The sequence below is a fragment of the Labrus mixtus genome, chromosome 11 (genome assembly GCF_963584025.1).
Source record: "Labrus mixtus chromosome 11, fLabMix1.1, whole genome shotgun sequence".
Taxonomy (NCBI): domain Eukaryota; kingdom Metazoa; phylum Chordata; class Actinopteri; order Labriformes; family Labridae; genus Labrus; species Labrus mixtus.
In genome coordinates, this window is record NC_083622.1 from 20094724 (window position 1) to 20119974 (window position 25251).

Consider the following 25251-nt stretch of genomic DNA (forward strand, 5'->3'; position numbering starts at 1 on the left):
ATATGTTGGTCCCATTGCTTCAGAACTCATAAATATATCCTAAATACAAAAAAAATAAAATCCTTAAAACAACAACAAATAAACGTATTATTGCCCTGAAAAAATATTTTTTTGGTTGGCCTGCTGACACAGATGGTGTATGGCTGATTTTTAATGTCAAAGGGGAGTAGAAAAAAAAATACAGAATGTCCTATTTTAAGAGTGTTTTTGGTGTGTTTTTATCTGAAATTCAGTAATTAAGATATTTTAAAACACACTCTCTTAACTACACATCTGTTAGGGTAGATATCATTTCATCAGTAAAACCCTATCCACCCTAGAGAGCGTGGATAGGGTAGAGTGTTATCGCTTCATGTGGCCCAGACTTCCATGAGACACCACTGTTAGTTCCCTTCCAATCCTGAAGCACTTATTTAAACTTTAACTTCTACAAGTTTTTTTTTTAATTCAAAACTTACAAAGAATCACCAGGACAACTGTGTTATGTAAGCTATAGTTTATTGGATTCTCTGTTATTCCATACACATGCCATCATTAAATATGATATAACCCATTTGAGTCTTTAAATGAATGAAAAGAGAAATATTTATTTTATACCACAAAAACATTTAATAATGTTTCACAAATAAACACAATCTTTAAGTGCTATTAAGTTACAAAAGCTCTGCCTATGTAATCAATTCACATGCATAAACACACACAATACATACATACATACATCCATACATACATACATACAAACATACATCTCTTACAGATATTTATGTGTGGGAGAGGGCCAGAATTAATTATGTCTTGTAAGGCCCCTCATAGATTCTAACTTCACACTTTCTGACATTACAGAATATCCACACTGTCATGTTTCCTGCATAAGCTTTGTTATTAATAGAGCTGCTGAGTGACCTTTTCGTCTCCCATTACAGTCTTCCTTAAACTTTTTCATGTTACCATGCTGCATGGTATGTAGGTTCAAGGTTGTGTTGACATACTCTGGATAACATTCTTCCTGCATTACTCTCAATAATGGAGTGGAATAAAGTCGCTGCTTAAAAAGGCTCAAGTGGATATGCTTGAATTTTAATTCAGTAGGGATATACATAGTGACTATCTATGACAAATCCGACACATGGTGTTTTTGACAGATTCAGACAGAGTCATCTCACAATACACAAAACTGTTTATATGTTCCACGAATAAAAACAAAAATATATGTATATGTATGCCTGCACATGTATTATCTCAGCCCCTGCTCCCATTTTGTCATGAATATTCCCTATACCTGTGCCCTACTGCAGAAATAAATACCTTACACCAGTCGCCCTCAGGAGGGTGCTATAAACCTAGGTTAGAACTACTGAGCTTGCACAATGATCCAATAACTATGAAAGTAAGGAGATTCATGTTTTTCAGTGCACATCAACTTTTTATGTTCAATGCTTTAACATGCCTCTATGTGAAATGTTACACATAGAGGCAACAATTAAATGACTTTCAGACACACAACTGGAATAAATAAGTCTATTGTTGGGGTTCTGAAACCAGCACAATCTAAGTGTTTGTAGAAAATGTATACAGCTCCAATTAATGTTAGAAGCAATATTAAAGTTTTGATCCATGTTTTTGGCATGTTTTTACTTTTTTCCCTGCCGTTAATGTAGCCCATCCGACTTTATTAGCCATTTTATTCATTAATTTCGAACATTTTTACACGCTTTAACTGTTGCCAATGTCAATTGCTGTTCTCATTTACTGGCTGTTTGTTTGTATCTGAAGCACTTTGGGCTGCATGTTCGTATGAAAGGTGTTTTGCAAGTTGAGTCAGGGATTTATCCTTCAGGATATCTCGTATCTATAATGTTAACAACACATGAAAGTAACAAACGTAAAGCTAAACCACAAGAGATTTATCTTAGCCAGGAGTGCCTTTGCTGTGAGGTTCAGATGTGTGACGTGTACATGTAGGTGCTGCTGATGCTCCAGTCAGGGGGGAAGTCTTGCACTGCGTGACCTTTGACGTGTCTCTGCATAGCCACCAGGCTACTGCAGAACTCCATGCACACGGTGCACTGGTAGGGCGCTGCTCCGCCATGAGTCCGCAGGTGCTTGATCATGGCTGAGTAGTCCCGTGAGCGCTGACCACAGAGACGGCACTCGAACGGTTTCTCTCCTAGAAGTAGAGAGGAGAGAGAACAAGTGGAACAGGAAATGGAGGAAGGAGGAGAGAGGGGATAACATCTGAGATTTTGCTTTATAGCTTTTAGGGTTTAAAGTTTGTACATTCCAGGTGTAGTAATGTTTGTTAACTTGGTAAAAAAAACAAAAAACAGAAGGAGTCTCAAACCCCCTGTTTTGTCTGTAACTTATCTCACTCTGTTAACAGTGAACCTCACTCTGATTTTTCTGATTTTTGCAACAAGGCTTAAATGCTAACTAGCCCTTCTAACTTTATCTATTGGATGCATTGTATAGGAACACTTTTTTCTGACATAGCCTTGTTAATCTGACTTATTTACTAAATTTTGGACAAATATAATGAATGTACTTATTCAAAGTTTGCTTGGAGACTGTTTGTAGTTTTTGCTCTAATGGCTCACAGTATAAAACAAAGACATTATTGTGTAGGCACAGACCTACGTTTTAGACATATTTAATATCTACAGACGCACTCAGCAGCACCATGAGTCTCAGAGCTGAATTGTAGCATGTTTTTTATCGAAAAATCTATGAATGTGAACATCCTGAGTTCAAGGACTCACAAAGCACTAAGCAGATTAACCAACTTTCCTACCTGTGTGAACTCGATGGTGTGTGTCCAGTTGATGTTTCAGACTGAACGTCTTAGGACAGAGTTGGCAATGGTACGGTTTTTCTCCTCTTTGCTCCTGTCCATGGGATTGGGGTTCATGTTGCACGATGTGTGTTTTTCCACATAACTGACACCCTGTGCAGGCCGCACCTGTGCAAACAACAACATGACAATAATACAGGAAAGTGTGAACATTGTGGTGGGCCTGGATTTTCACAGAAACATCTTGTACCTGGAAATGTGTTACGATTCCTGAAACAGGTAACACTGAACATGTCAGCTTTATCTATTTATTTATGCTTTTCTTTCATTTATTATGTGTGGATATGTAGTTTCATTTTTCAAATAAAGAGCAATTTAATCCGCAGGCCTCAAAGGACACCCGTTACTAAATTAATTTAAAGAGCCATCATGGTAAGTTATTTCAAAATGGATATGAAGTTTACATTTATTAGCTTCTCCAGTGTGACGATCTTCTACTTCTCAGTTTTTAATCAAATGGAATATCCCCGAAGTTTATTTCAGCAATAAAATTATAAGCAATCTGCTAGCTGAACAGTATCAGTATTAAGTCTCTTGAGGCGCTGCAATTTTCACTGTTCTCTAAAATTGTATAAATCAATACATTCACTGATCATTACGAGAAAATTAAATCTGCTCGAAAAATAAATTATCAAAGGAAACCAAAATGATACAGGGTTTTTTTTCTTTTTCCATCTAAAGGCGATATTAGAAATGACTGTGGATTATGAAACGTAAAAGGTAAGCATCCTTGGGTCCAAGCTATTATTATTATGTTTGATTACTATATAAGTCAAATATAAATAGTTGAATCACTTTTAAATGTACAAGTTCGTTTTGGTCAGCATCCTGTTCCAACAAACAAGTTATTTTTTTCTTCTTTCCCTGTCACGCTGCATGCGTCTCCTCTGCAGCTGCATATGATAGGATTCTTCTTACAATTACAAAGGTGTGATTTTGAGGTTAACTGAGCAACAGTTAAGGCTTTCTGACCTGATAGTTTTTTTTAGCGTTTCTAAAGTGAAAACTCGAGGGGCCTTATAGTGTAGACAGGATGCTGAAACAAGAGGATGGGTCTGAAGTAGGGGAAACTAAGAGAACGAGATAAAACCACAACAATTGAAGATTCACCACTCTTAACACAACCTGCTGAGACCTGTCACCATTATCACGTTTCCTGTCCAATATTCTTCTTCAGCTCTCACTTTACAAGCCCTAAAGTCCCACAAAGATGATGTTTTATTTTTTTCTTTAGCCTGATTTACACACATTTACTTTCATGGTAAGAGAAAAACATAGCATAGGATCATAATAAGACTTTTCATAGCAGCAGGAAAGACAGGAGCTGGAATGTATTTATATACTTTTTAGTTTATGTGCTTTATACATTTTTTACGTAACTTTATATCAGTTTCAGTAAGTGCTAGTGTAGATTATTATGTAATCAGAGATATAAGTTAGTAGAGTGCAACCTACACTAAAATCGAGTGCAGAACAGATCAGCCTTATCTGTTGGAGCAAGAACGTAATGTTCCATTGAGCAGAGATATTAACCATCAGATAAAACCTTGTTTATCAGATAGAATGCACAGTCAGCAGAGTCAGCTATCACATTCGTATTTGCATATTCCTACACACATGCATATGCAAACACACACAAACACACACAAACTCAGACCGTTACTTTTGCTGGTTTTTTGTGTGATTGCTATCTTCTATTCATATTTTGTAGAGTAAAAAAGAAGAACATGTTTGCGTTTGGTTCAGGAAAAACCACTGTTGCGATGCAGTAAATACTGTAAAGCATGTATCTCGCTGTATCTAACCACACTACTGCTCCTGCTGCACCGGGGCTCTCAAAACCACAGGCATCTTTATCACTTTCCATTGCGTAGCTAAATGTATGTAGCAGCATTATGAGTATATGAGTCTAAAATGTATGAGCCTGCCAAGGTTAGGGGTCACGGCATGAACATCTTACTACCATGTTAAACTGTTTTACCGTGTCAGTTCTACACCACATAAGTAACACTTTCTTCTAGCTGTATATGAATAATGATGTGATTTGTAGAATTGCAGACTAGTGTGTTCAATGTGTTTTTTTTTTCTTTTACATTTGTCACGATCATATTCTTACCTGATCGGGTGGAGGTTGGATCAACAGTGAGGCTTTTTCTGCAGTGTTGGGAGGCTTTTACTCTCTCTGGGCTGGCTTTGGGTTCCTCCTGAATACTGCAGAGAAACATTTTCTGATGCGGTCGCAAAAAACTGACACGACTTGTACCTTCAACCCTCAGAATGTCGCTCCAAAAAGATACATCAATAGAGAAATATGCGCCATGTAGAAGACTCACAGAAGCATTTTGTGTTATCACAGAATAGATCCCTAAACAGGCAACTTTGTTCCTCTCAGTCTCCAACATCAAGACATTATGTAGCTCATTTAGGATAAAAGCTTATTTCACATAAATGTAATATAAAGGGAGAATGTAAAGGATAATTAAATGACAAAGATGGAAGCTATTTTTTCCAGGACACTTGAATGTTTTCAATAATTTCTTTCTAGTGTATAAGAGGTCGATCTGAAACTCTGAAACTGTGTTTCAGTGGGTGTAAAATCTTCAAATCTGCAAAGGAGGGGAGAAATTTAGGGGGCTCCCCTTTATACACTGTTTGGTTTACGATGCGTGGAACACTGTACAATTTGCATTCACTTGACAAAAAAAGACATAAATCATCCCAAAACAAAAGTCAAGGGGGTTTTACACTATCACACACGTAGAGTGGTTAAGTCATTCAGAATTAAATCAAAGTCTGGAGTGTATTAGGCATAATTGTACAGAACATAATTCATGGAGTATAAAATGATGTGTCTTTTGTGAGACTAGGATTGGCAGGGAAGGGTTAACAGGTGAAACTGCTCTAGTTGGAAAGTGCAAGAGGCTCGAGCACACACATCTACCCAAAAAGCAGTGAGTCAGGTACAGTAGCTGTCGCAAGGGAACAATTGAGCAGATTAGGGGATTCTAAATAACTCTGTTAGAGGAAAATACAGAGAGAAAAATTAAAAAGAGAAAAATAAGAAGATGTTTCTATGAACATGTCTGAGAGCCTTACCTCATGTTGCTGGTTTGAACACTCCCTGTGAATGCTCTCTGTCTCAGTCTTTTCCTTTTTAACACTCCTTGTTTGATGATGTCTCCTGTCTCTTTAGACCCGGGGTAAAAGTTTTGTCTGTATTGGGGATGAAAGGCTGAGCAGTCCACTATGGAGCTCTGATAATGGGGGCCAAATAAAGGGAATATGTGGGGAGTGGAGAGGGAGAACTGGCTTTGGGGCTGAAGAGGGTGAGCTGCAACTAGGTTTGAGTACTCTGCTATGCGCCTCAGGGTGCTCATAGAGCTCCACAAGTTTGCTGGTAGAATCCAGGGGGGAGAGAAGGAGGAGCTGCTGGTGGCAGGTCTGGTAATGACACTGTCTTTATTGTAGGAAACAGGGGACACTTTGGGCTTCTCTATTTGGGATTGGGGACAGTTGTGGTTCTTAGCAGGATCCGAAGGTGTACTGTTTTCTGCGATGATGTCGCAGCCTTCCTCCTCCACAGGGGAAGATTTCTGTCCGAGTCTCTCCTCATAAACTTGGCTTCGTTTTGGCTTTTGATCCTCTTCATTTTCTTCTTGTTCTTCTTGTTCTTTGACATCTGTAATTTCTTGACTTCTGGCTCTGCAGTGGAGATTGAACAGCTGCTTCCGGCACTGATCCTCCAGCAGCTGCATCTCCAGCAGCTGAGCAGCCCTGAGCAGTAGGTGCAGGTCCTCCACGGAAACCTCCAAAGTCTGTGTGTAGGTGAAGTCCAGAACCTGCTGGAAGGTGTGGGGTGAGAAATACTCCAGGGTGCAGTGGACTGGGTTGTCTGTGACTCCCTGGGCTAGCTGCTGCGCTAGTTTTCTGCTAGCGCAGGCCAGTACCAGCCGATGAGCTCGGAAAGTTTGACTCTTCACTGAGATGACGGCGTCACAGAGCGACCCTGAGCGACGAAGGTAATCTGCCTGCTCCAGGAAATGGAAGTATTGGGGGTTGCTGATTCGGATCATTTCTAGAGTTGATAGAAAATGTGTAAAAAGTTGAATAAGACAAAGCAACAAATAGAGAGATCCTGTCAGATTATGCCCACACACTCTGTTTCAATAAAATGTTCAGGTATTTGACATTTTTAGAAATGCTAAACTTCACAAAGGAAAATCACTTTGCAAATCAGCAGCAGGGAAGTTTTTCTGTGGTTTATACAGTTTTTCCATTGTTTCCAGACAGCATTACCTATAGTGAGAGTTGAGGGGGCAGAAGGCACCCAAGAAGATTTAATTAGTTCAAATTGTGACAGGTCGGTGTAAATAGAAACTGGATTTTTCACCCATAAGAGATTTTATGATTATTTTTTATCTGAAAGCTAATCATGTAAATACTTTTATCTTAATAACAATAATTCAGGCTTTAAAAAAAAAAGGAACACTTTCGCAATCACAACTGTGTCTGATATCATGTCTGAATGTCTGGTTAATGTGTGGAAATGTACTCAGTTTTGTGTAAGCTTTGATATTCAGCACTGACATAAAGCCACAAAGCCCTACCAGTATACGAAACCATGACTAATGACTGTACACCGGAGTAAACATGAGTAAAGTTTCAACATCAAAAACAATCAGACCATATTTGGATACAATAAACATCAAACTGAAGGGGTGGAATATGTAAATATTTACTGTAAGTATGTCACCAATATTTTGGCATTCTTCATCTAAAATGTCAAATTCATGGATGAGAATGTTGTGTCTGTCGAAACTATGGGAAAGCTGAAGTTGTCATCTTCACACAGTCAGAGTCTCTAATCAACTTTAATGATCATACAGTGTGTAGTCGATTGCTGCTGCAGAGGCTAATGAGTGACATTACAGAGGCTTTTTTGTTGTTGTTGCACAATCGCAACCCCATTCAGTCGTCTGATGGTGACTGTAAATGGAAAGTAGATGTGAAACGAAATGACATTTTGTTGCCTCTTTACTGGAATTCTTTTTTGATGTGCACGCATATTTGTGAAAAACTTGTAAGTCTCTCTCGCTCTCTCTCTCTCTCTCTCTCTCTCTCTGTCGTGAATACATTTAATTATTTCAAGTCAATATCAGAAGTTGCTTTAAGTGCCATGACTCTATGAAAGAATGTAATGCTGAAAATGAAAGTGCCGTCGAGCGGGGTCTGTATCAGAAGTAGAAAGTCTATTTAGATCCAGTGTATTTGATAAGGGCCATACAGAGAATTTAAGATTTAAATGTAGTATTTATCTCCTCTTTTAGAAATGAATATGTGATAATAGTGTCGAGGTCAGGCTGAAAAAATATTGTTCGAATTAAATGCATCAGTTTAGTATGGCCTATCGTCTGCGTTCATGGACATGACACGGCTATATTGAGCTGCCCGATAAACCGAGTCATTCTGGGACCCATGCAGTTCTAAACATCCCTTCAGCCTGTGAGGAGAGATACAGTTTTTAAATTGAGGAAAACAATGTTCACTGCAAATTTGTTGGTGTAGGTTTCGAGGACCATTGCATCAGTTGCTTTAAGATGAAGGTGCGTCACATAAATTCAAATATTAAAACAAAGATAGATGGTTCACATTATAAATCTTAGGCCAGTGTCACAAAATTCTAAGCTGAAGAAATTACTCAATGAAAAGACTTTTGTGCAATATGTTCAATAAGAATTTTGTACAAAACTTTCCCATAAATTCAATTTATTAGTAATAACAAAAAAGGTATAATTATATTTATATATATATTTTGAACATATTGCGCAATCTATATATTTTTGGGTGGCTAGTGGAGCACCAAGTTTATGTATACGTATGTTGGTAGACACGTAGGGCTATCTTACATGCATTTGTCTGCACAGTTATAGTAAATTATCACTCAAACCACTGGACCGTCTGATCTCACCTGTTTCCTCCCACAAATTAGAATTATAGTAACACTTAGATGTCATTCATCACTAACTGATCAGGCCATAGACAGAGCTGATGCACAGGGCAGGTTACGTTTTACCGCTCTTCCATACTCACACTGATGGGATGCGTGACACATAAGCTTGATAGTTAAAAATGTTGTTAAAAGTTTGATTAAAACTACCCCCCAACAAATCAACATTTGTAATGCATTTTATTTGATCTTATTATGCATTTTCTCCTCGACAACCCAGTCTGATTTTGTAAAAAAAAAAAAAAAAAAAAAAAAAAAAAAATGGCTTATGCAATTCTAAAATTCCCCTTGATGCTGCTCTAATGCTTGCACTCCTGCAGAGCAGTGACATAGTTCACAGCTCTTAAGGCTCCTTGTAGTTTACAGAGAGGATATGTATACAGTACATGCAGTTGTCCATTGTTGTTCAGAACATCCTCCCCAAAGATCACAATATTAGGGTCAGAAGACAGAACTTTGTGGCTAGAAAGCATCACTAGCGGCATGCTAGGCTGTGTTCGCAGGAGATCAAAGGTGAGCAATGCTAAAGTGTATTTGTCTGTGGTTTCATGTCTTGGTAACCCCAGAAACTAAGCAAGCTTTGTGAATGAGACACTTACCTGTTCAGTGAATATTGTCCCTGAAGAATGATGATCAGCCTTGCATCATGACCGTGAAGAGACTAGCAAAGTGACATGTCAGTCTGGGTACAGGTTTTGGTGAGGGACAGAGTGGTTTCCTCCTTTGTTTTGACACTCCCTCTTCTTCATCTTTTCTCTTAGGGTTAGAGAGCTCTTATTGGTGAATTGATTATCCTGCTAATGGTACTACATGCTGACTTTCTTCTTAGTAATTCAGTTCTTTTGAATTTTTGATTTGTTATTTATTTTAGCCTTAAGCGTGGAGTACAGTGTGTGTGTGTGTGTGTGTGTGTGTGTGTGCATGCGTGCGTGCGTGCGTGTGTGTGTTGAGAAAGAGGGAGAGAAAAGAGGACAGTGGTTATCAGTGGGATATTTGCGTGCCATACTGATTCAGTATACCTGTACATGCTGGTCACTACATTAAGAGACGGTTCTGTGCAGAGACAAAAAACCACTTCAAACAGTCTTATCTGGAACAGGAAACATACAGACAAAAGGACGGTGGTTCTGATATGTAAGCTAGACTTCTCTGAAACCTGCACCCTTTAAATAGAAATATCTGCTTCACCTTCATATGTCAAACCATAGTGTGAAAAGCTACAGAAATAGGCCAACTGTAGAGAGCTGGTCAGTTTAGGAGGCCTTAAAGGCTGAGTACATTATGACAACTTTGTTTTATGAGACCTTTGTTTGAGCTTTCAACGATTCATTGTAATTAGTTAAGAATACACATTTGTTTTTATCAGCACTTTTGTAATTGTTGTACAATACTTATACAATTCAAAATGATGTTTCACGTTTTTTGGCTGTCGTTTATTTTAACCTCTTAGGTTAACATTTTTACCGTTAACTTTACCTTCTCATGGTGTGACCTAGACTGAAAAGCCGAATTACCCTCAAATCTTCTGCTTGACTGTGGATATTGCAGTCAATCATGTTATATCAGTGTCACATGAATTCATCTGTCAACAGGATAAAAGTCCAGATGAACTTTCTCACAAACATGGCCAGCTGTGCTTAAGTCATTTAACTGTGTTTCTAAGGAAGGAACATTTTGTATGACGGTGGACCCCTGTCTACCATGAAATCATGTTTTCAACCTTTGCACAGCAAGAATGACAAATAAGACATATGACAACCACAACGGAGCAGGATTTGTAGTCTTATTGTTTCTTTGTGTCTGCTGTATTTACTTATTTGACTTGACTTAACCTGAAGCTGTCATTATAAGGTTCTTCTGTCCAGAATTGGATTGAAGTGCCACTTTAAAATGAGAACTAAAAGATGCTGTGTACAATCATGTATCTTTGAGGTGAACCAGAAAATCCAAAGATAACCTCCGCGCAAAAAGAGTGACAAGAAGATTTCAGCACAGTCAGACATGCTTTATGTGCAGAAAGATTTGTTGTTTTAAAAGTGAAACAAAAACTATGAGCGGTCAAAGTTAGCCAAAAATGCTTTGCGCACTTTCCTTTCCAACAGCTGTGATCGATGGTTGCCAGTAACTTTCATATAAAGAGCAGATGGCAGTATGTCTGAATAATAGAAGAGAGTGTTAGCTCATATAAAATCACATGGCAAAAGCCCTTTGAAGTCACATCTGGTATGAATAAAGGAGCTACAGTGTGAAGATAGAAATGTTTATGTGGTACATTTTTGTTCATGTTAAAGATTTGGAAATACACTCTTTTTTGTTTGAATGGCTATCATAAATCACAAGACTTTAAAATATGTATTATATATATATTCAGTTTGCTGTCAATAATGCTAAATGCCGTCCATGTATAAATACTTTAATGCCTGCATCATATGTAGCAGTTGTTAGGTTTACATTAGGGTGACCATTCGTCACGATTTGACCAGGAACGGCATTATGTCCTGGTTCTGAACAGTCCCTTTACTGCTTTTAACCAACCAAAACAATACACCATGCTCGCAACACTGATTTGTCCATGTCAATCAATGTCTTTGCCAAGGCTGTTGCTGATTTAACCAAAAGAGAAACATCATTAATACTACTCTAGTCAAAGTTCAATACTTCTTTTACTGTACATGAGTTAATCAATATGCGGCTGTTGCTTAGCTAGCCTAAGTTATCATCCAATAATACATCCATACAGTAATACATCCACTGAAATGAGGCAAACAACAGACGCAACCAACTTAACAGGCTGCTCAGGAGAGCAGCTTTGTCTTCCACCTTGTGTGACGAGTGCAGGTCACCAATCTTTGGACTGATACATGTAGGTGTGTGGTCAAATTAAAGTGTCCCAATTTGAAAGTTTGAAATAATGGTCACCTTAGGTTTTAGAGAGTTGAGTGTCATCAGCATAGCTGCTCATATATCTTTGAAAAGTAGTCAAGCTCGTAAAAAAACAGCAGATTTAGCAATAAACTAATCTGAGACCATGTATTTATTGAGAATGTCATTTAATTGTAGATAAGATGGGGGAGGAACTAATACAAAATACTTGGACGTGAAAGGTTTGTCGTGGTTGATCTACTGTAAGCTATGGTTAGCTAGGTTAGGTTATTACTGAGAATGGATTCTTCGGTTGTTGATTCCATTTTCCCAACTTGCCTGCCCTGTGATGCACAAGAAATGATTTGGAAGGTGGAAGCTGAAGGTCACGCAGACAGGGACCTCTGCCCCAGACATTCCCTGTCCCCCTTACAATAAATTTAGATTTACCAGGCCTGTCATGCAGATAACAAGATATTAAGGGTTAACTTTTATCTGACTATATAGTAATAAAAATTGACCAAGGCGAAAAATATACAAGAAAACGTGTGTATCAAAGAAAGCTGATACACATTTACACATTTAATAAATGATCTAAAATAAATTTGACAGTATGTCGGTGCCATTTTTTCTTAAAGGACTATGGAACGCAAAGAAGCTGATAGTGTTACCAGTTTGTTCTTTACTTACGTTCTGCAACCAAAGAAAAGGATACAGCACTTTCAGAGGCTGCGTAGCACACCCCCAGTTGCAGCCATCAGTTCAAACTTCTAACAGGTGAAAAATGGTAAATTACAAATACCTAAAAATACGTGTTTGACTTTGTTAAGATTTTAACACTACACAAAGGTTGCAGTGAAATGTAACTTGATTTCACTGACCGACAACTACATTCCAAATGTGTTGCATTTTAACGCCCTTTACATGACAAGTGCTTCACATGTGTCACCTCTCAGGTGTTAAACACAATGCGGTTTTCTTGCAATTGTACCTATATCAGCTTTGAAATGTTGTTGCATCAGAGGAGCACTATAGCAACATTTTTGTTTTGTTTTATTACAAATTTCCTGCTAAATGTATAAACCAACTTTTAGTGTTTTTGCTTTTTCAACTGACCATTTGCTCTTGTAACAATCAGTAATAAAAACCTAGCTGTGTGGGTTTATGTACATTGGTAGACAGGTAGGGCTATCATACATACCTTTGACTGAACAGTTATGGTAAAGCATCACTCAAACCACTGGACAGTCTGATCTCATATATTCCTCCCTGAAAAAATTAGCATTATAGCAACACTTAAATGTCAATCAGCGCTATCTGGTAAGGACACAGACAGAGCTGATGCACAGGGCTTCACCTTCCAGTAATATCAAGACTGTCAGCCCCCCTACACCGCATTCCTCACCACCCGCTATCCCCCCACTGTCAGTTAAACAATCACCATCAGTCACCCTACCCCCAGCATCTATGCTGACTCACTGAGGTGTCTAACTGTGCATGCACATTTTGTTACGACCTTTAGCACCCCCTCCCCTCATATGGTGTGACTAATATTTCATCATGTGTCATGAGATAACACCTTTGATCTCTCTACAAAAGGTTTTCAATCTTTGCATACTTGGGGGTTACATGTTGATGTTTTGCTGAATGAATCAAAGTATAGCCCATGCTGAACAACAGGCACACTCAAACTGCAACGTGATAAAAATTCTTGGTTAATATGAGTCGTCTTACATCACCACAGTGGCTTAATGTGAACAGTCGGCTTCAGAGGAACCGCTAACAAGATGACTGATGTGCGCTAGAGGTATCATTGACAAACTGTCACTGTACAGCCATAGAGCCTTTTCACGGTAATTTGGGTAAGCAGGACTACCCGTCACTGTTGTGGTTTGGAAGATGTGAACCGGTGAAGGGCTTGGGGCTGGGGCTTGACACTTCTTTGTAATTCATGTGTAAAGGAAGTGCGAGGCCTGCCCACGCTTGTGATAGTAAGGTAATGCTTGGGAAACTTGTCAAGGTAGCTCTTCAGATTTTTATTGATGTGTATTAGTGTGTGTAACAGAATAGAGTACAATATATTGTGTGGTTAAGGCAAATTATGTCACAATGAGAAATAAATTGAGCAAACACACACTGAACAGCAAGTTTATCATTACTCACTGCACTATAAGATTAAGAGGCAAATACTCATCAGCTAATCAGTTATTAACATTTTGAAGATTATCTATTGTTTTCTGAAGTACTGTACTGTGTTGGTTGGTTTTCTTGGTACCACTGTTGTCATCTAGTGTTAATTTTCATTTCTTTACTGCAGTTAACAAACTCGTGGATATTAAGATAGAATCTTTGAAGTATGTTGTTAGTGATATGAAATATAATTCATGAAGCTCTCCTGACATAGGAAGTCAAATGCAAATTTAGAATCACAGAAAAAACACTGTGGCTTGAGGACTTTATAAACACCCTATCTTACACAATGTATTGATGATGTTTATCTTACTGAAGTTTTACTACTGAATGCATCACATTTAGTCATTTATTTTCCTTGCAAAAAAAAGAAAAAGTTTTCACAACTTGAATCACAGACTTTAACATGCATCATTGTGCACTTATTTAAACCTAATGTGGCATTTTGGATTCATCTTTATTGTCCTGGGGGAAAAAAAAGTCAAAGTGCAGTTTAGGTTTCCTTTTTGAAAGAAATAACTTTGGAGTTACAGGTGATTAAAAAGTTGATTTTCCACTGTGGTTGAGGTTTCCCCCACTTGACTGTGGCTTAACAAGGTGATTCAGCTTTCATCATGCATCTCCTCTATGTAGCCTTTGAGAGACTGATGACTGGATGAAGTTTCCTAATCATGTGTACACAGCATCACTCTTTATCATATAGAGTGAAAATCTGAAGATTTGAAGAAGGGATTCAATGAGCACAGAGACATCATTTAATGGGTCATTCATTTTTATTACACTATTTATTAGCTTGACCGGCTCTAATTTCTCAGATTTACAGGAACACAACAGATAACTTTTTTTTTCCCCCCTCCAAATTTAAATCTGTCTGCGTATTGGTGGAGCATGTCTTTGGTCAAAGGTCTGAATGAAAATGAAGAACAGCTCTCTCTCAGTGATGCTATCAACATCCCTAGAATCAATGCAGTCTAATTTAATTCAGACAGACACAATTAATGGCTAACATTTAGCAACCTGTACACAAATTGAGTCATTTGCTTCTACTTGTGCTTAGTGCCACTCCTTGTCAATTAGGAAGAGGCCGTATGTCTGTCTCTAATTCACATTTCTGAATGTTATAAACGTGTGTTCTCATACAAGCCCCTAAATTTACATTACAGGTGAAACGCTTGACCCTTGATCCAACTGATTATTACGTTTAAATAAAAAATACAGAATAATTACATCCAAAACACAGCATTGTAAAAGGCAATAATGCAGCAATTAAAATCTCAATAACATTGTTTATATTTCATCAGGGGGAAGTAAGGGGACAGACCAACAAAGAAGTCTAGAATTTGACAGAGGACTTACGTACAAATGTGATTTGAGTAACTACAGTATACACCATTCTACGTCTGCTAAATGCTGGTAGGAAACCATCAGTGGTTTTGGGAAACACAGGCAAGCTTATTCTCATCTATGGTTTCAGTAGTATCATTACAAGATCAACTGACCTAAACTGTGAACATACAACGTTTTCATTCACTGATGTAGCTGTACAAATTATACAAGGGCTTATGACTTCTCTTCACCCGTCTTAACACAAGCGCAACCGGCAATTCACCTGCCTAACCAGAGAAACAGAAGACTAATGCAAAAAAATCATAACTCTGATAGTCAAAGTTTTTTTTTTTGCTTCATTATAAAGCAAACTTTAGAAAGAAAAAAGAAAACTCAGAAGAAAAATTACTTTTCCTCCACGTATGAACGCAGGCTTTTAAAGCAAACTCCCAGCGGTATGACATTTAAAAAAAAAGAATTGATTTTGGTTTGGATTATCTATATTATAGCATACAGTTAAAGACTGATGAGCAAAAAAGCAACATCCCACAATCTGACCTTCCTCTACCGAGATGGTCCGACAGAATTAACCTGACACACTAAGCAGTAAAACAATCAGCCAGAAAAAAGGGGACAATCCCCTTCTCACTTACAGGGTACTATGTTGATCATAAGTATGACAAACTACAATGAGTCATTCGGTGAAAAGCTAGTTACTTAAATAAAGCATCTATAGAGTACTAACATTCAATGTTGTTGAGTCCAAAAGTGTCAAACTTGCAGGTTTAAAGACTCACAGCAAATTTTTCTACTATCATGCCTGAGTGTGGTCGGTTTTTAGGATGTACTACACAACACTGACACTTCACATGACTATAGCTGTGGCCTCTTTACACTTTCCTGCTCTGTACAACATGACATGCCTAATGGTTGAAGCTCTTCTGCGCTGACACACAGCTGACACATGTGTAAAACAAACAGGCTGCTACGGGAAGAGATGAGAGGGGCATCAGTCATATAGTCTATCTGCTGGACGTGTCTGACTTCACTACTTCGCTCTACTAGGGGGGATGATGTGTTTACTTAAAAGAAGATGGAATCTCAACGTCTACCTTAAATACATTCAGAAAGAAGTAACTGTGTCATTGTCTTGTGCTGGTTTTTACAACAGTCCGTTTTCAATCAGCCATGTTAGGAAAAATGTTTCTCCTTCTCGTTACAGCACAATGTACTATTTTTTTTAAAAGTATTAATCCATTACATCGATGCAAATTAATCATAGAAATGTCTACATCTAGTAGTATGTATTTCTTACGTTATTTACAGTGTCCATTTTTGCACGGTGACGTTTCTGACTGTTCAAAAGCAATGACTAAAAACAACACAAATAAATACAGCAGCATCATACACCGAGTTGTCATGCTTTCATTAAAATAACGGACTTCTGATTTTTCTGTTTTACAGTTCTTTAGGTGCCAGTACAAAGGATACTTACTTATTCACTGACTTGGTTATGCTAAATTGAATATTTGGTTTGTTTTGACAAAATAGAGGGCAAAAGTCAAAACATGGTTTTTGTACCCTCAGAAAACAACTTCAGTGACGCTGAAATGTCTCGCTCACCCCTGTCTTCACTTAATGTTCATTTCTTATATCAGAGGTGATGTCAGATGTTACAGTAGCTCAGGCGGGTAGGGTTAGCCTGCAAATAAGCGTGGTAATTGCCCTTCCTCTCTGAGTTGGTTTTATTTGCGATTTACACAATAATGTATCTAGGCTGTCACTCACACTCATCTACACAGATACAGTATATCTAACTGTGGTTCAATTTCAGCAAATAAACTGCTACTGAAAAATAAATACTATAAAGCATTATGCACCGTTCAGCTTCAGTTTCCAGTGAGGGGCAACAGGTCAAGTCATGCCACTGGGATGGTTTTTTTTTAGAATTATGAAAGAATGCAGCATGGCTAATGGAGAGAACAATGCTCAGACTTTATCCCAGAGCAGTATTAGATTACAACAAGTGATGTGTGTGTGTATCTTATCTCATTATTCACATTCTGGTAATGATGATAGGTTTTTGTCGGTCATTTACAATGGGTTTGGGACGCACCCGACTCTATTCAGTTACTTTATGCTTGCAACACATCGTCAAAGGGAGTGTAGCTGCGACATCACTGTAAGGAAGGAAGAGTGGGAGATAGAGAGGGAGGGGGGGACATAACAAGTGGTCAGGCATGACTTGTTGGCGGCCCCCATACCTCAGTTCATCTGTTCAAAGAATTTGTAGGTGGGGTTTTCATAGCCATGGTTTTGCATTTTGTTGAGCTGTCGTTCCTCAGGTGTCAGCATGGGGTCAACCTGCTGCGAGAAAAACAAAAGCTCAGAGTTTTGCACACTAAAAACTCAACTGAGTGGTGTTTATTAAATGTGAAATGAATATGGAGTGACTGGCAGATATGAATGGTTGAACAATATGATGGCAAGAAGAGTGTTTGTGTCGCCACTAGGCCTAAGCTCCTGAACTTTAGCTGAAATCATCTAAAAAAACAGTTCTAGATTTCATCAAGTTTAATATTTAAACACCATCAGCTCCTTAAAGGAACAGTTTAACATTTTGGAAAAATACATATTTTGATGCTCACTCAGTATTGGATAAAAAGATCAACACCCACATACATCTGTATTTGAAGTACAGTATGTAGCAAAGGCTAGCAGCTAGTTAGCTTAGCTAAACATAAAGAGTGGAAACAAGGCAAACATTCTGCTAAACTACTTCCATTGCTTAAGTCAGTTTTATTTAACCTTTGAAGAGAGCAATAGTCCCGATAAATATCGTTAAAACAGTAAAATGTACCAGTTTTCAACCTTCACAACAAAATTGTACCTTTTTTACAACTTAAATTATTTTACTTTTTTTGTACCTGGTTACATAGAGATATCAGATGTTTGTTGCCACTCATTTCTCCCTAACCCAACAGAAAAACATTACTATGCTCCACATGTCTGAATACAAGATTATAGGATTGTTTGTGAGTCAATCAATCAATAGGTCCTGTCAAAGGCTAATGCTAACCCATGAGTCCTAGGCAGGCGTCAGAGAATATCTCTCCTTCTGACAGAACCTGTCAGTATGGTCACAGTTAGCTGTCATACCAAAAGGAAACAAGCCTTTACTAAAAAGCTCTGGCCCAAACTCCTTTATTGGACAAAAAAATAAACGTACCCTTTGATTCTCTTTATTTACTGTCTTTATGCTGAGCTAGTAAAGCTAACCAACCGCTAACTGTAGCTTCATATTTACCATGCAGATGTAAAAGTGGTATAAATCTTCCCATATAACTCACAAAGAATACTCTAACTTAATGTATCATATCAATGTTTTAAGCACAAGGAGATGATATATTGTTTATTTTTTCCTCTTCCATTCCTTTACAATGTTTTAATAAATGTTAAAACAGATAGCTTAAGGTGAAGAAAAATAAATATGATATTTTAATAAATGTATATATATCAGTGATACTTTAAAAAACGTTTACAGTCAGTAAATATAAAATATGTCTACAGTATATCCGTCCTTCTTTTAGTTACACTATTAAGGCAAAGACAACTGGTGTGTGTTTCTTTAAGAGTGTTTCAGCTTAGATAAAAGGCCTATCTGGAATCGTACCTCTACGATGCCATGACTGATAGTGCCATATGGCTTCCTGCGCACCAGCAGCAGACTGATCACCATCACCATAGCGATTGCCACAGCCACCACCAGCAGCCCCACCATGGCGCCACGGTTGAATGTCTCCAAGGCATCAGGTTGCTACAGACAGAAAGAAATGTGCAGTTGGAAATTGAATAAGGGGACAACATAAAATAGGTAACTTAATCTGAAATAATAAACATTTCTTTAATTATTTCCTAATGCAAGACGATAATTATATCATATTCAGCCCCTCACCAGCTCATCTCTCTCAATCTCAGGAGGCTTGTTGACCACCTGCTTGAGCTCCACAGACGTGTTGATCTGAGGAGGGTGGGAATGAGCCAACATTAATAAAAAAAGATGACAACCCCAAACAAAGCACATATTTTTATTGTCTTAGCATTTACTTACTTTTTCCTCATATTCATAGGTTGGGCCTCTCTCAGATGTGGTGTAATCATATTCATCAACTGCAGCCGCTTTGGATAGAGGGAAAATAGAATTAAACATTTTGCTGTAAAAAAAAATAAAAATTCTATCTTTGTACACTTCAATGCTTTAATGACATGGAATAGCAGATTACCTTTCTTATTGGACTGCACTTCTTTAGAGAGAATAAAAGAGAGACAGAAGCATTAATAAGAAAATCAGCCAGTGAAAACTTGTACATCCATTAACATGCCATTGAAACAATATAGTGAATGTACAGATTCTACACAAAAAATGTATGCAGGAAAGTCTGTGTCTGACAGCAAAAATGAGGAAGGTTATCTGCACTGATGACTCACCAGCTCCCAAAGCCGGTACTCTAATGATCATTTATTAGTCTTTATAAACGTATCTGCATAAAAGTGAAGGTAATAAGCCCATCTTGATTATACCATCAAACTTGAGCCACAAATCTGTCTGACGCCATGTCGCAAAAGACAATCAGCGTTAACCTTTCATGACTTCCTGAAACACATTAGTAATGATCACTGTGACCTCCATTCAACAAACAAATATTTGAAAAGTTGGCTTCTTCTCCTCTTGAGAACAGACCTGACATAGCTTGACTTTTCACTTTGTATAAATCTGCATCAGGATGTTGTTATTTTGGCAAATTCAATTACTTTTAATCACAAATAAATGACAAGAAAATTGGTTACTTTTGCAGGCTCATGCCGCTGACAAAATCCAGAAAAAAGCTGCTGTATAATGAATATTCTAGCGTTTAACTGAGAATCTACACATGAACGGGATCTCCAAGGGATGTTATAGACCAGGAAATGACAGTGTTTACGTTGCACATGTTAACACGGCCACACGGAAAAAGTTTGCCCGCTTCACCAGAATTACAAAGAAACTTGAATGTGTTCCCAGAGGCATGTACCGTCTGTCAAATGATGATGCACAATGATTGCCATCGGCTTCTGAGATTGAAAGATGTTGGATTTTTTTGTGTGTGTTTATGAGTATTAGGCGGTTACATACCAATGCGGGGCGGGTAAGGCCTGTTCTGGAAGGCTCTCTCCTCTTCCTCCTCATCATCCTTCTCCTCCTCGCTCTCAGCAGGCAGAAGCTCCTCAGTGGTGCGCGTCTCGGAGAAGGAGGTGGTCATGAGCTCACTGATGTCGCCTCTTTCTGCCTTGACCAGCTCCTCTATAAGCCAATGCATAAATAGACTGAATTAATGCACAGGGATTTTAGATTCAAAAACTAGTGAAATGATGGGTGATAACATTTAGGCTTACGGATATCGTCGTGCAGCTCCTCTGCTAAGTTGGGATCCTTGTACAGCAGGGCAAGACTCTGGTTCATCCTCTCCTCAATAACATGGAGATGTGTGTACACCTGCATGATACAAATATGGTTAAAAATTAACAAAGAAAGAGCCAACAGAGTTTAAAGAATGGGCCTCTTTATAAAACAGGTCTTAGATCTTCAAATAACCCTAAATGGATTTTTTTAGCAAATAAAAAGGATTTCGATACATATGAATAAGAATCGCAAGGATGCTGAGATTACATTGTAATGAAAAGAAGACCTGTAGCTGGTTTACCTCTGTGAGATCAGTATTTATTAACTTCTCTGAGGCATGTACGAACTGTTCAGCACAAAATGTTCTGTATGTTTCACTGTCAGCAGGATGGAGCCTCAGATCTCTGAAGCAGGAGCGTAGGGAAATAATTTCAGAAGCCACACACACTCTCTCTCATACACACACGCACACACACACACACACACACACACACACACACACACACACACGCACGCACCTGGAATTTCATCTGCTCAGCCTTCTGGGGGTCGACAGCCACAATATGCTGGTAGTGTCTGAGTGTGTGCCTGCGGTCCTTCTGCTCTGCAGCCATGTAGCGCTTGAGAGCCTGCAGCACACGCTCCGGCTGCAGGACAGAAATGGAGAGAGACAGAGAGTCAGGAAATGCCACACGGTGCACTTAAGGGTTTTTAAAAAAAAACAATTACGTTTTGTACCACATATCAAAAAAAGTTGCCCAAGATTTTGAATTAATGGCTTTCAGAATCAGTGACACCTATGAGAGCACTTCTTCAAACCGAGTGTTTAAAAAAGTTTTTGAGAGCTAATCTTTAAATTAATTGTACTCATCTAAATGATTCTCCTTCAGTTCCCATCTTCCATCTTATTCTATCTCTCTTTGTCCTCTTGGTTTATGTTTATATTGATTCTATCGATTCTATATGGATTCTTTATGGTCCTGCTTCAGCTGGCCTCATTGTTTAGTTTTCTGTAGTGTTGCCCTTTTTTCAAAGCACATTGTAAACTCTTTATACTTATTAATATCCATTGTATTTTTTGTGTCTCAGCCAATGTATCCCTCTGGTTAAAAAACAAACATATTTGCTTGTTGCACGGTTTAACATGTATTTGTGTGTCTTGTCTCCTCTCCTCTGCTCTCCTTGATGCACTAACCTGAGGGGGATCAGACTGTACAGCGGTCAGGTAGTTCTCCAGGGCCAGGCGTCGGTTGTTATTGAGGATGGCCTCCACCCTTGCAAGATGAGTCTCCACCAGCCTCTGCCTCTCTCCAGCCACCTGCTCCTCCAGAGTTTGCAGCACAGATTGGAAATGCTGGTGCACCAAAGACAAAGAAGCAGATTTACAGATGAGTACATTGCCACAGTACATTTGAAAGTATTTAATTAAAGCCAGTAAAGCAGGTTTTCTGCGTACCTCATTCAGGGCCTGTCGCTCTGACTTTGGCAAATTCTTTGATTGGTTGTCTGCCTCTGCCCACTCCTTCATGATCTAAGGAGTTAAAAACACAGAATATTTTGATTTTGTAAAAGTATCCCCTCCTCCATCGTTGTGTGAATATGAGACAGTGGTATGACCTGAATAAACAGCACACTGACAGAGGCAGGCGACAAGATGTGGCTGTACCATATGTCTACATTAAGAGCGTGTTTAAGTTGTCATTTATCCATCTATCCCCAGGGACAAAAGATGGAAATTAGCTAGCTAGCTAAATCTGATACAAAGCATCTCTTCTATTCTGAGACTAATGGTTTTTTTTGTACACTGTCCCTGATTCAAATAAACTAATAAACTAAAGACTAGAAAGAACATGTGACACACAGGAAACACATTTATCTACCAGGACAGGACCCCTTCACAAAATAAAAAATATGTGAATTTCCAATGCTGGACTACTCTTTAAAAAAGGGCACTAGTTGTCCATACAACACCTTTTTATCAGCTCACAAAATGTTCACAGTTATAAGGGATGTTTGGTATAAAACCAACAAGCATGATACAGTTATTTTTCATGATTCTTTATATTGAATAACACTCATCACCAGTCTACATCTGTCAAAACATTATGTCCCTCAACACTGCTGAGCGAGATGGCTTGATAAATGATGAAGACTCCTTGATATGTGATAACCAAGCCTGAGGTTAAAACAGCATTCTTAAAGTTTCACATGCAGCCTTGAGACATACACACGCAAACATGGTCAGATATACAGCGTGATAAATAAACCCTTAACTTCTATCATGAAGGAAACTGCCACCACAAACACTGCAAAGCATGCTGTATGTTGGATGTACTTTATTGATAACACTTTCACTCCTGATGTACTACACTGATCTGCTCGCCCGCATGCAGGTAGAACATGTTCAGGCCATTGCCCCTGTCGTTCTCAGAATTAGATTAGGGAGTCTCAACCCACATTAATGAATCAGCTGTCAAAAGTCCAACACGGCCCAAAAAAAAAAGAAAGCTATTAGCCTGTTCATAACCCTGTAAATGTCACCTCATTGATTCTCTTCATCCTGCGCTCCTCCAGGTCTGTTTTGGCACGCAGGAAGTTGGCATGCTCAGTGTCATCCACTGGCTTTTCAAAATAAACATCAACACCATCTGTGGGGCGAGGTGTAGTCACTAAAAGGGGAAGACAAAAAGCAGATGTGATTATTATCGGTCAGACTGCAAGACCCAGGAAGCAATTATCATCCACTAACAAGAACAGCCCTGGTCCAAATGTGAGCACCAAGAACGTAGCAAGAGAGGGGTAAGGTCAACTCAGTGGAGAAATTAAAAAAATATTTAAAAAAGAAATAACTCCAGGTGTAATACTAGATGGAAGATTGGACTCTTTACAAACCCAAGAAGAGTCACAGGAAATATACAGAATTAGCCTAAGGACATAAAGTTGAGACTAATCAAAGCTACAGGTAATCAGAAAGGAAACTGATGATGAAAATGGTTTGAAACCACTGAAATGATTGACCCCATCCTGCTTTCAGAGATGGCTTACTCTTCATGGTTTTTTAATATGAGCATACATTCATTGTTATTTCAAATTCAAGTGAAGCCATTACTAGAAAACCAGTAAAACCAAACATGCCAATGATTGAGGATTAGTTCAAGGCAATACATCCGATTAATATGAAAAAGAACTGTCCTTTGAGACTTGCTCAGTGAGTGTGTCGCTTGTTTGAATATGTTACTGTACATATTTATTTCAAGGGATAGACTTTATGTAATGGTAAACCAAGGACTCAGGGATGAGATTGATTTTAGGCTTTTTCTTTAATAAAGTCTGGGTCCACTAATCCTTCCTTGATTATATTATTGATTTTCATATCATATCTTTCTATAACATCGTTATCATGAAATCATTGTATGTCCTATTAAATTCATTGTCGTTATTTATTTTTTAAATGATGTGGCTGTTTATTCTTGTCCATGTATTTGTTGTTGTTAGTGGACCATAGCATCTATCTACTATTTGAAATATAATTTGAGATTCCTTATTTTCACTGTTTTTTATTTATGCTTTTTTAAAATAGACAGGAAAGTGGATAGAGTAGGAAATCATGGAGAGAGTGGGGAATGAAACGCAGGAAAAGAGCCACAGGTCCCATTCTAACCTGGGCCGCCTGTTTGGAAGACTATAGCCTCTGTACATGGGGCGAGTCCTAACCGCTAGGCCATATCCATCCCCTTATTTTCACCATTTCTGATCTATGAATGTATGCTGGTGTCAATCAGCCACCAGGTCACTTGATGATGTAAGTGGATCTAGCCAAGCCCTGAAGAAGACCCTGCGTGGTCAAAACTGACATTTATATATTAATTGTCCTCATTAATGAATGCCATTTAAACTTAATCATTGCCTCTAAACAAGTTTGTCTGAAGATAGCCTGGTGGCTTTCCTTCTTAGACTTATAAATTCCATTTATTTGGATGAAAAATTGCTGTAATTGGTTTCAATGAAGATAATCCCTGAAGACATTAATATCAAATGCACAAGTATTTATTTTTTTATTTCCATTATTTCCATATGTTTTTTTTGCACTTTTCTTTAAACCTTTTCTTCTATTCAAAATAAAAATGTGTCAAGTTATATGATATAATTATGATACCAGTATTTCTACTGTATTTCCTGTATTACTGTATTTCCTAAACACATGCAAAGATTGCCCATATAGCAATTAAGATATATTTTTACAAAAATATTTTTTGAATAACTGTGAATTATATATATATTTTTTAAATCCTTTCTGAAGACTTTTGGTGTCAACTTTTCCACCTGCTTCAACACTTCCCACACCTGAAACCTGACCACTTGACCCTGCTAAAGCGGGGGTTGATGTGGGTGTGAATAAATTAACCAGCTCATGAATGTATTTATAAAAAGATGCTTGCGTGCACAGCTGAAAACCGAGCTCTTCTCCTGTTTCTGGCTGAAAAAGTGCAGGAGAACTGAACAGTTTAAGTTACACTGTTAAGACTGAGAAAGCAGGAGTGACTCTGCCAGTAGTTATTTAGTCATCTGTCTGCTTTG

The 25251-nt window shown here is 38.2% G+C and overlaps 2 protein-coding genes and 1 long non-coding RNA gene across 6 annotated transcripts in view; 1 reads left to right on the forward strand and 2 right to left on the reverse strand.

The window, feature by feature from the left end:
• Positions 1 to 481: 481 nt before the first annotated feature.
• zbtb32 (zinc finger and BTB domain containing 32) lies at positions 482 to 9750 on the reverse strand. Its single transcript, XM_061050692.1, has 5 exons — positions 9455 to 9750; positions 5945 to 6923; positions 4965 to 5059; positions 2789 to 2956; positions 482 to 2167 (listed from the first exon to the last, which is right to left on the reverse strand). Exons 2-5 carry the CDS (start codon positions 6919 to 6921, stop codon positions 1938 to 1940), a joined length of 1470 nt encoding a protein of 489 aa, XP_060906675.1. The 5' UTR covers positions 6922 to 6923; positions 9455 to 9750; the 3' UTR covers positions 482 to 1937.
• LOC132984061 (uncharacterized) lies at positions 9178 to 20747 on the forward strand. Its single transcript, XR_009674897.1, has 2 exons — positions 9178 to 9368; positions 20090 to 20747. It is a non-coding gene; the product is annotated as an uncharacterized LOC132984061 (long non-coding RNA).
• aplp1 (amyloid beta (A4) precursor-like protein 1) overlaps positions 14662 to 25251 on the reverse strand; it is a 38919-nt gene continuing 28329 nt past the window's right edge. For 2 of the 4 annotated variants that reach the window (XM_061050691.1, XM_061050687.1), the window contains exons 7-17: positions 23215 to 23342; positions 22130 to 22204; positions 21869 to 22027; positions 21192 to 21320; positions 20667 to 20766; positions 20407 to 20574; positions 19517 to 19537; positions 19345 to 19412; positions 19189 to 19254; positions 18907 to 19050; positions 14662 to 17600 (exon numbers count right to left, since the gene is read on the reverse strand). In XM_061050691.1, coding sequence (XP_060906674.1) covers positions 17499 to 17600; positions 18907 to 19050; positions 19189 to 19254; positions 19345 to 19412; positions 19517 to 19537; positions 20407 to 20574; positions 20667 to 20766; positions 21192 to 21320; positions 21869 to 22027; positions 22130 to 22204; positions 23215 to 23342 — 1160 coding nt within the window. In that variant the 3' untranslated portion in view covers positions 14662 to 17498. The remainder of the gene's footprint in view (positions 17601 to 18906; positions 19051 to 19188; positions 19255 to 19344; positions 19413 to 19516; positions 19538 to 20406; positions 20575 to 20666; positions 20767 to 21191; positions 21321 to 21868; positions 22028 to 22129; positions 22205 to 23214; positions 23343 to 25251) is intronic. The other 2 variants (XM_061050690.1, XM_061050689.1) reach the window with 2 other exon arrangements.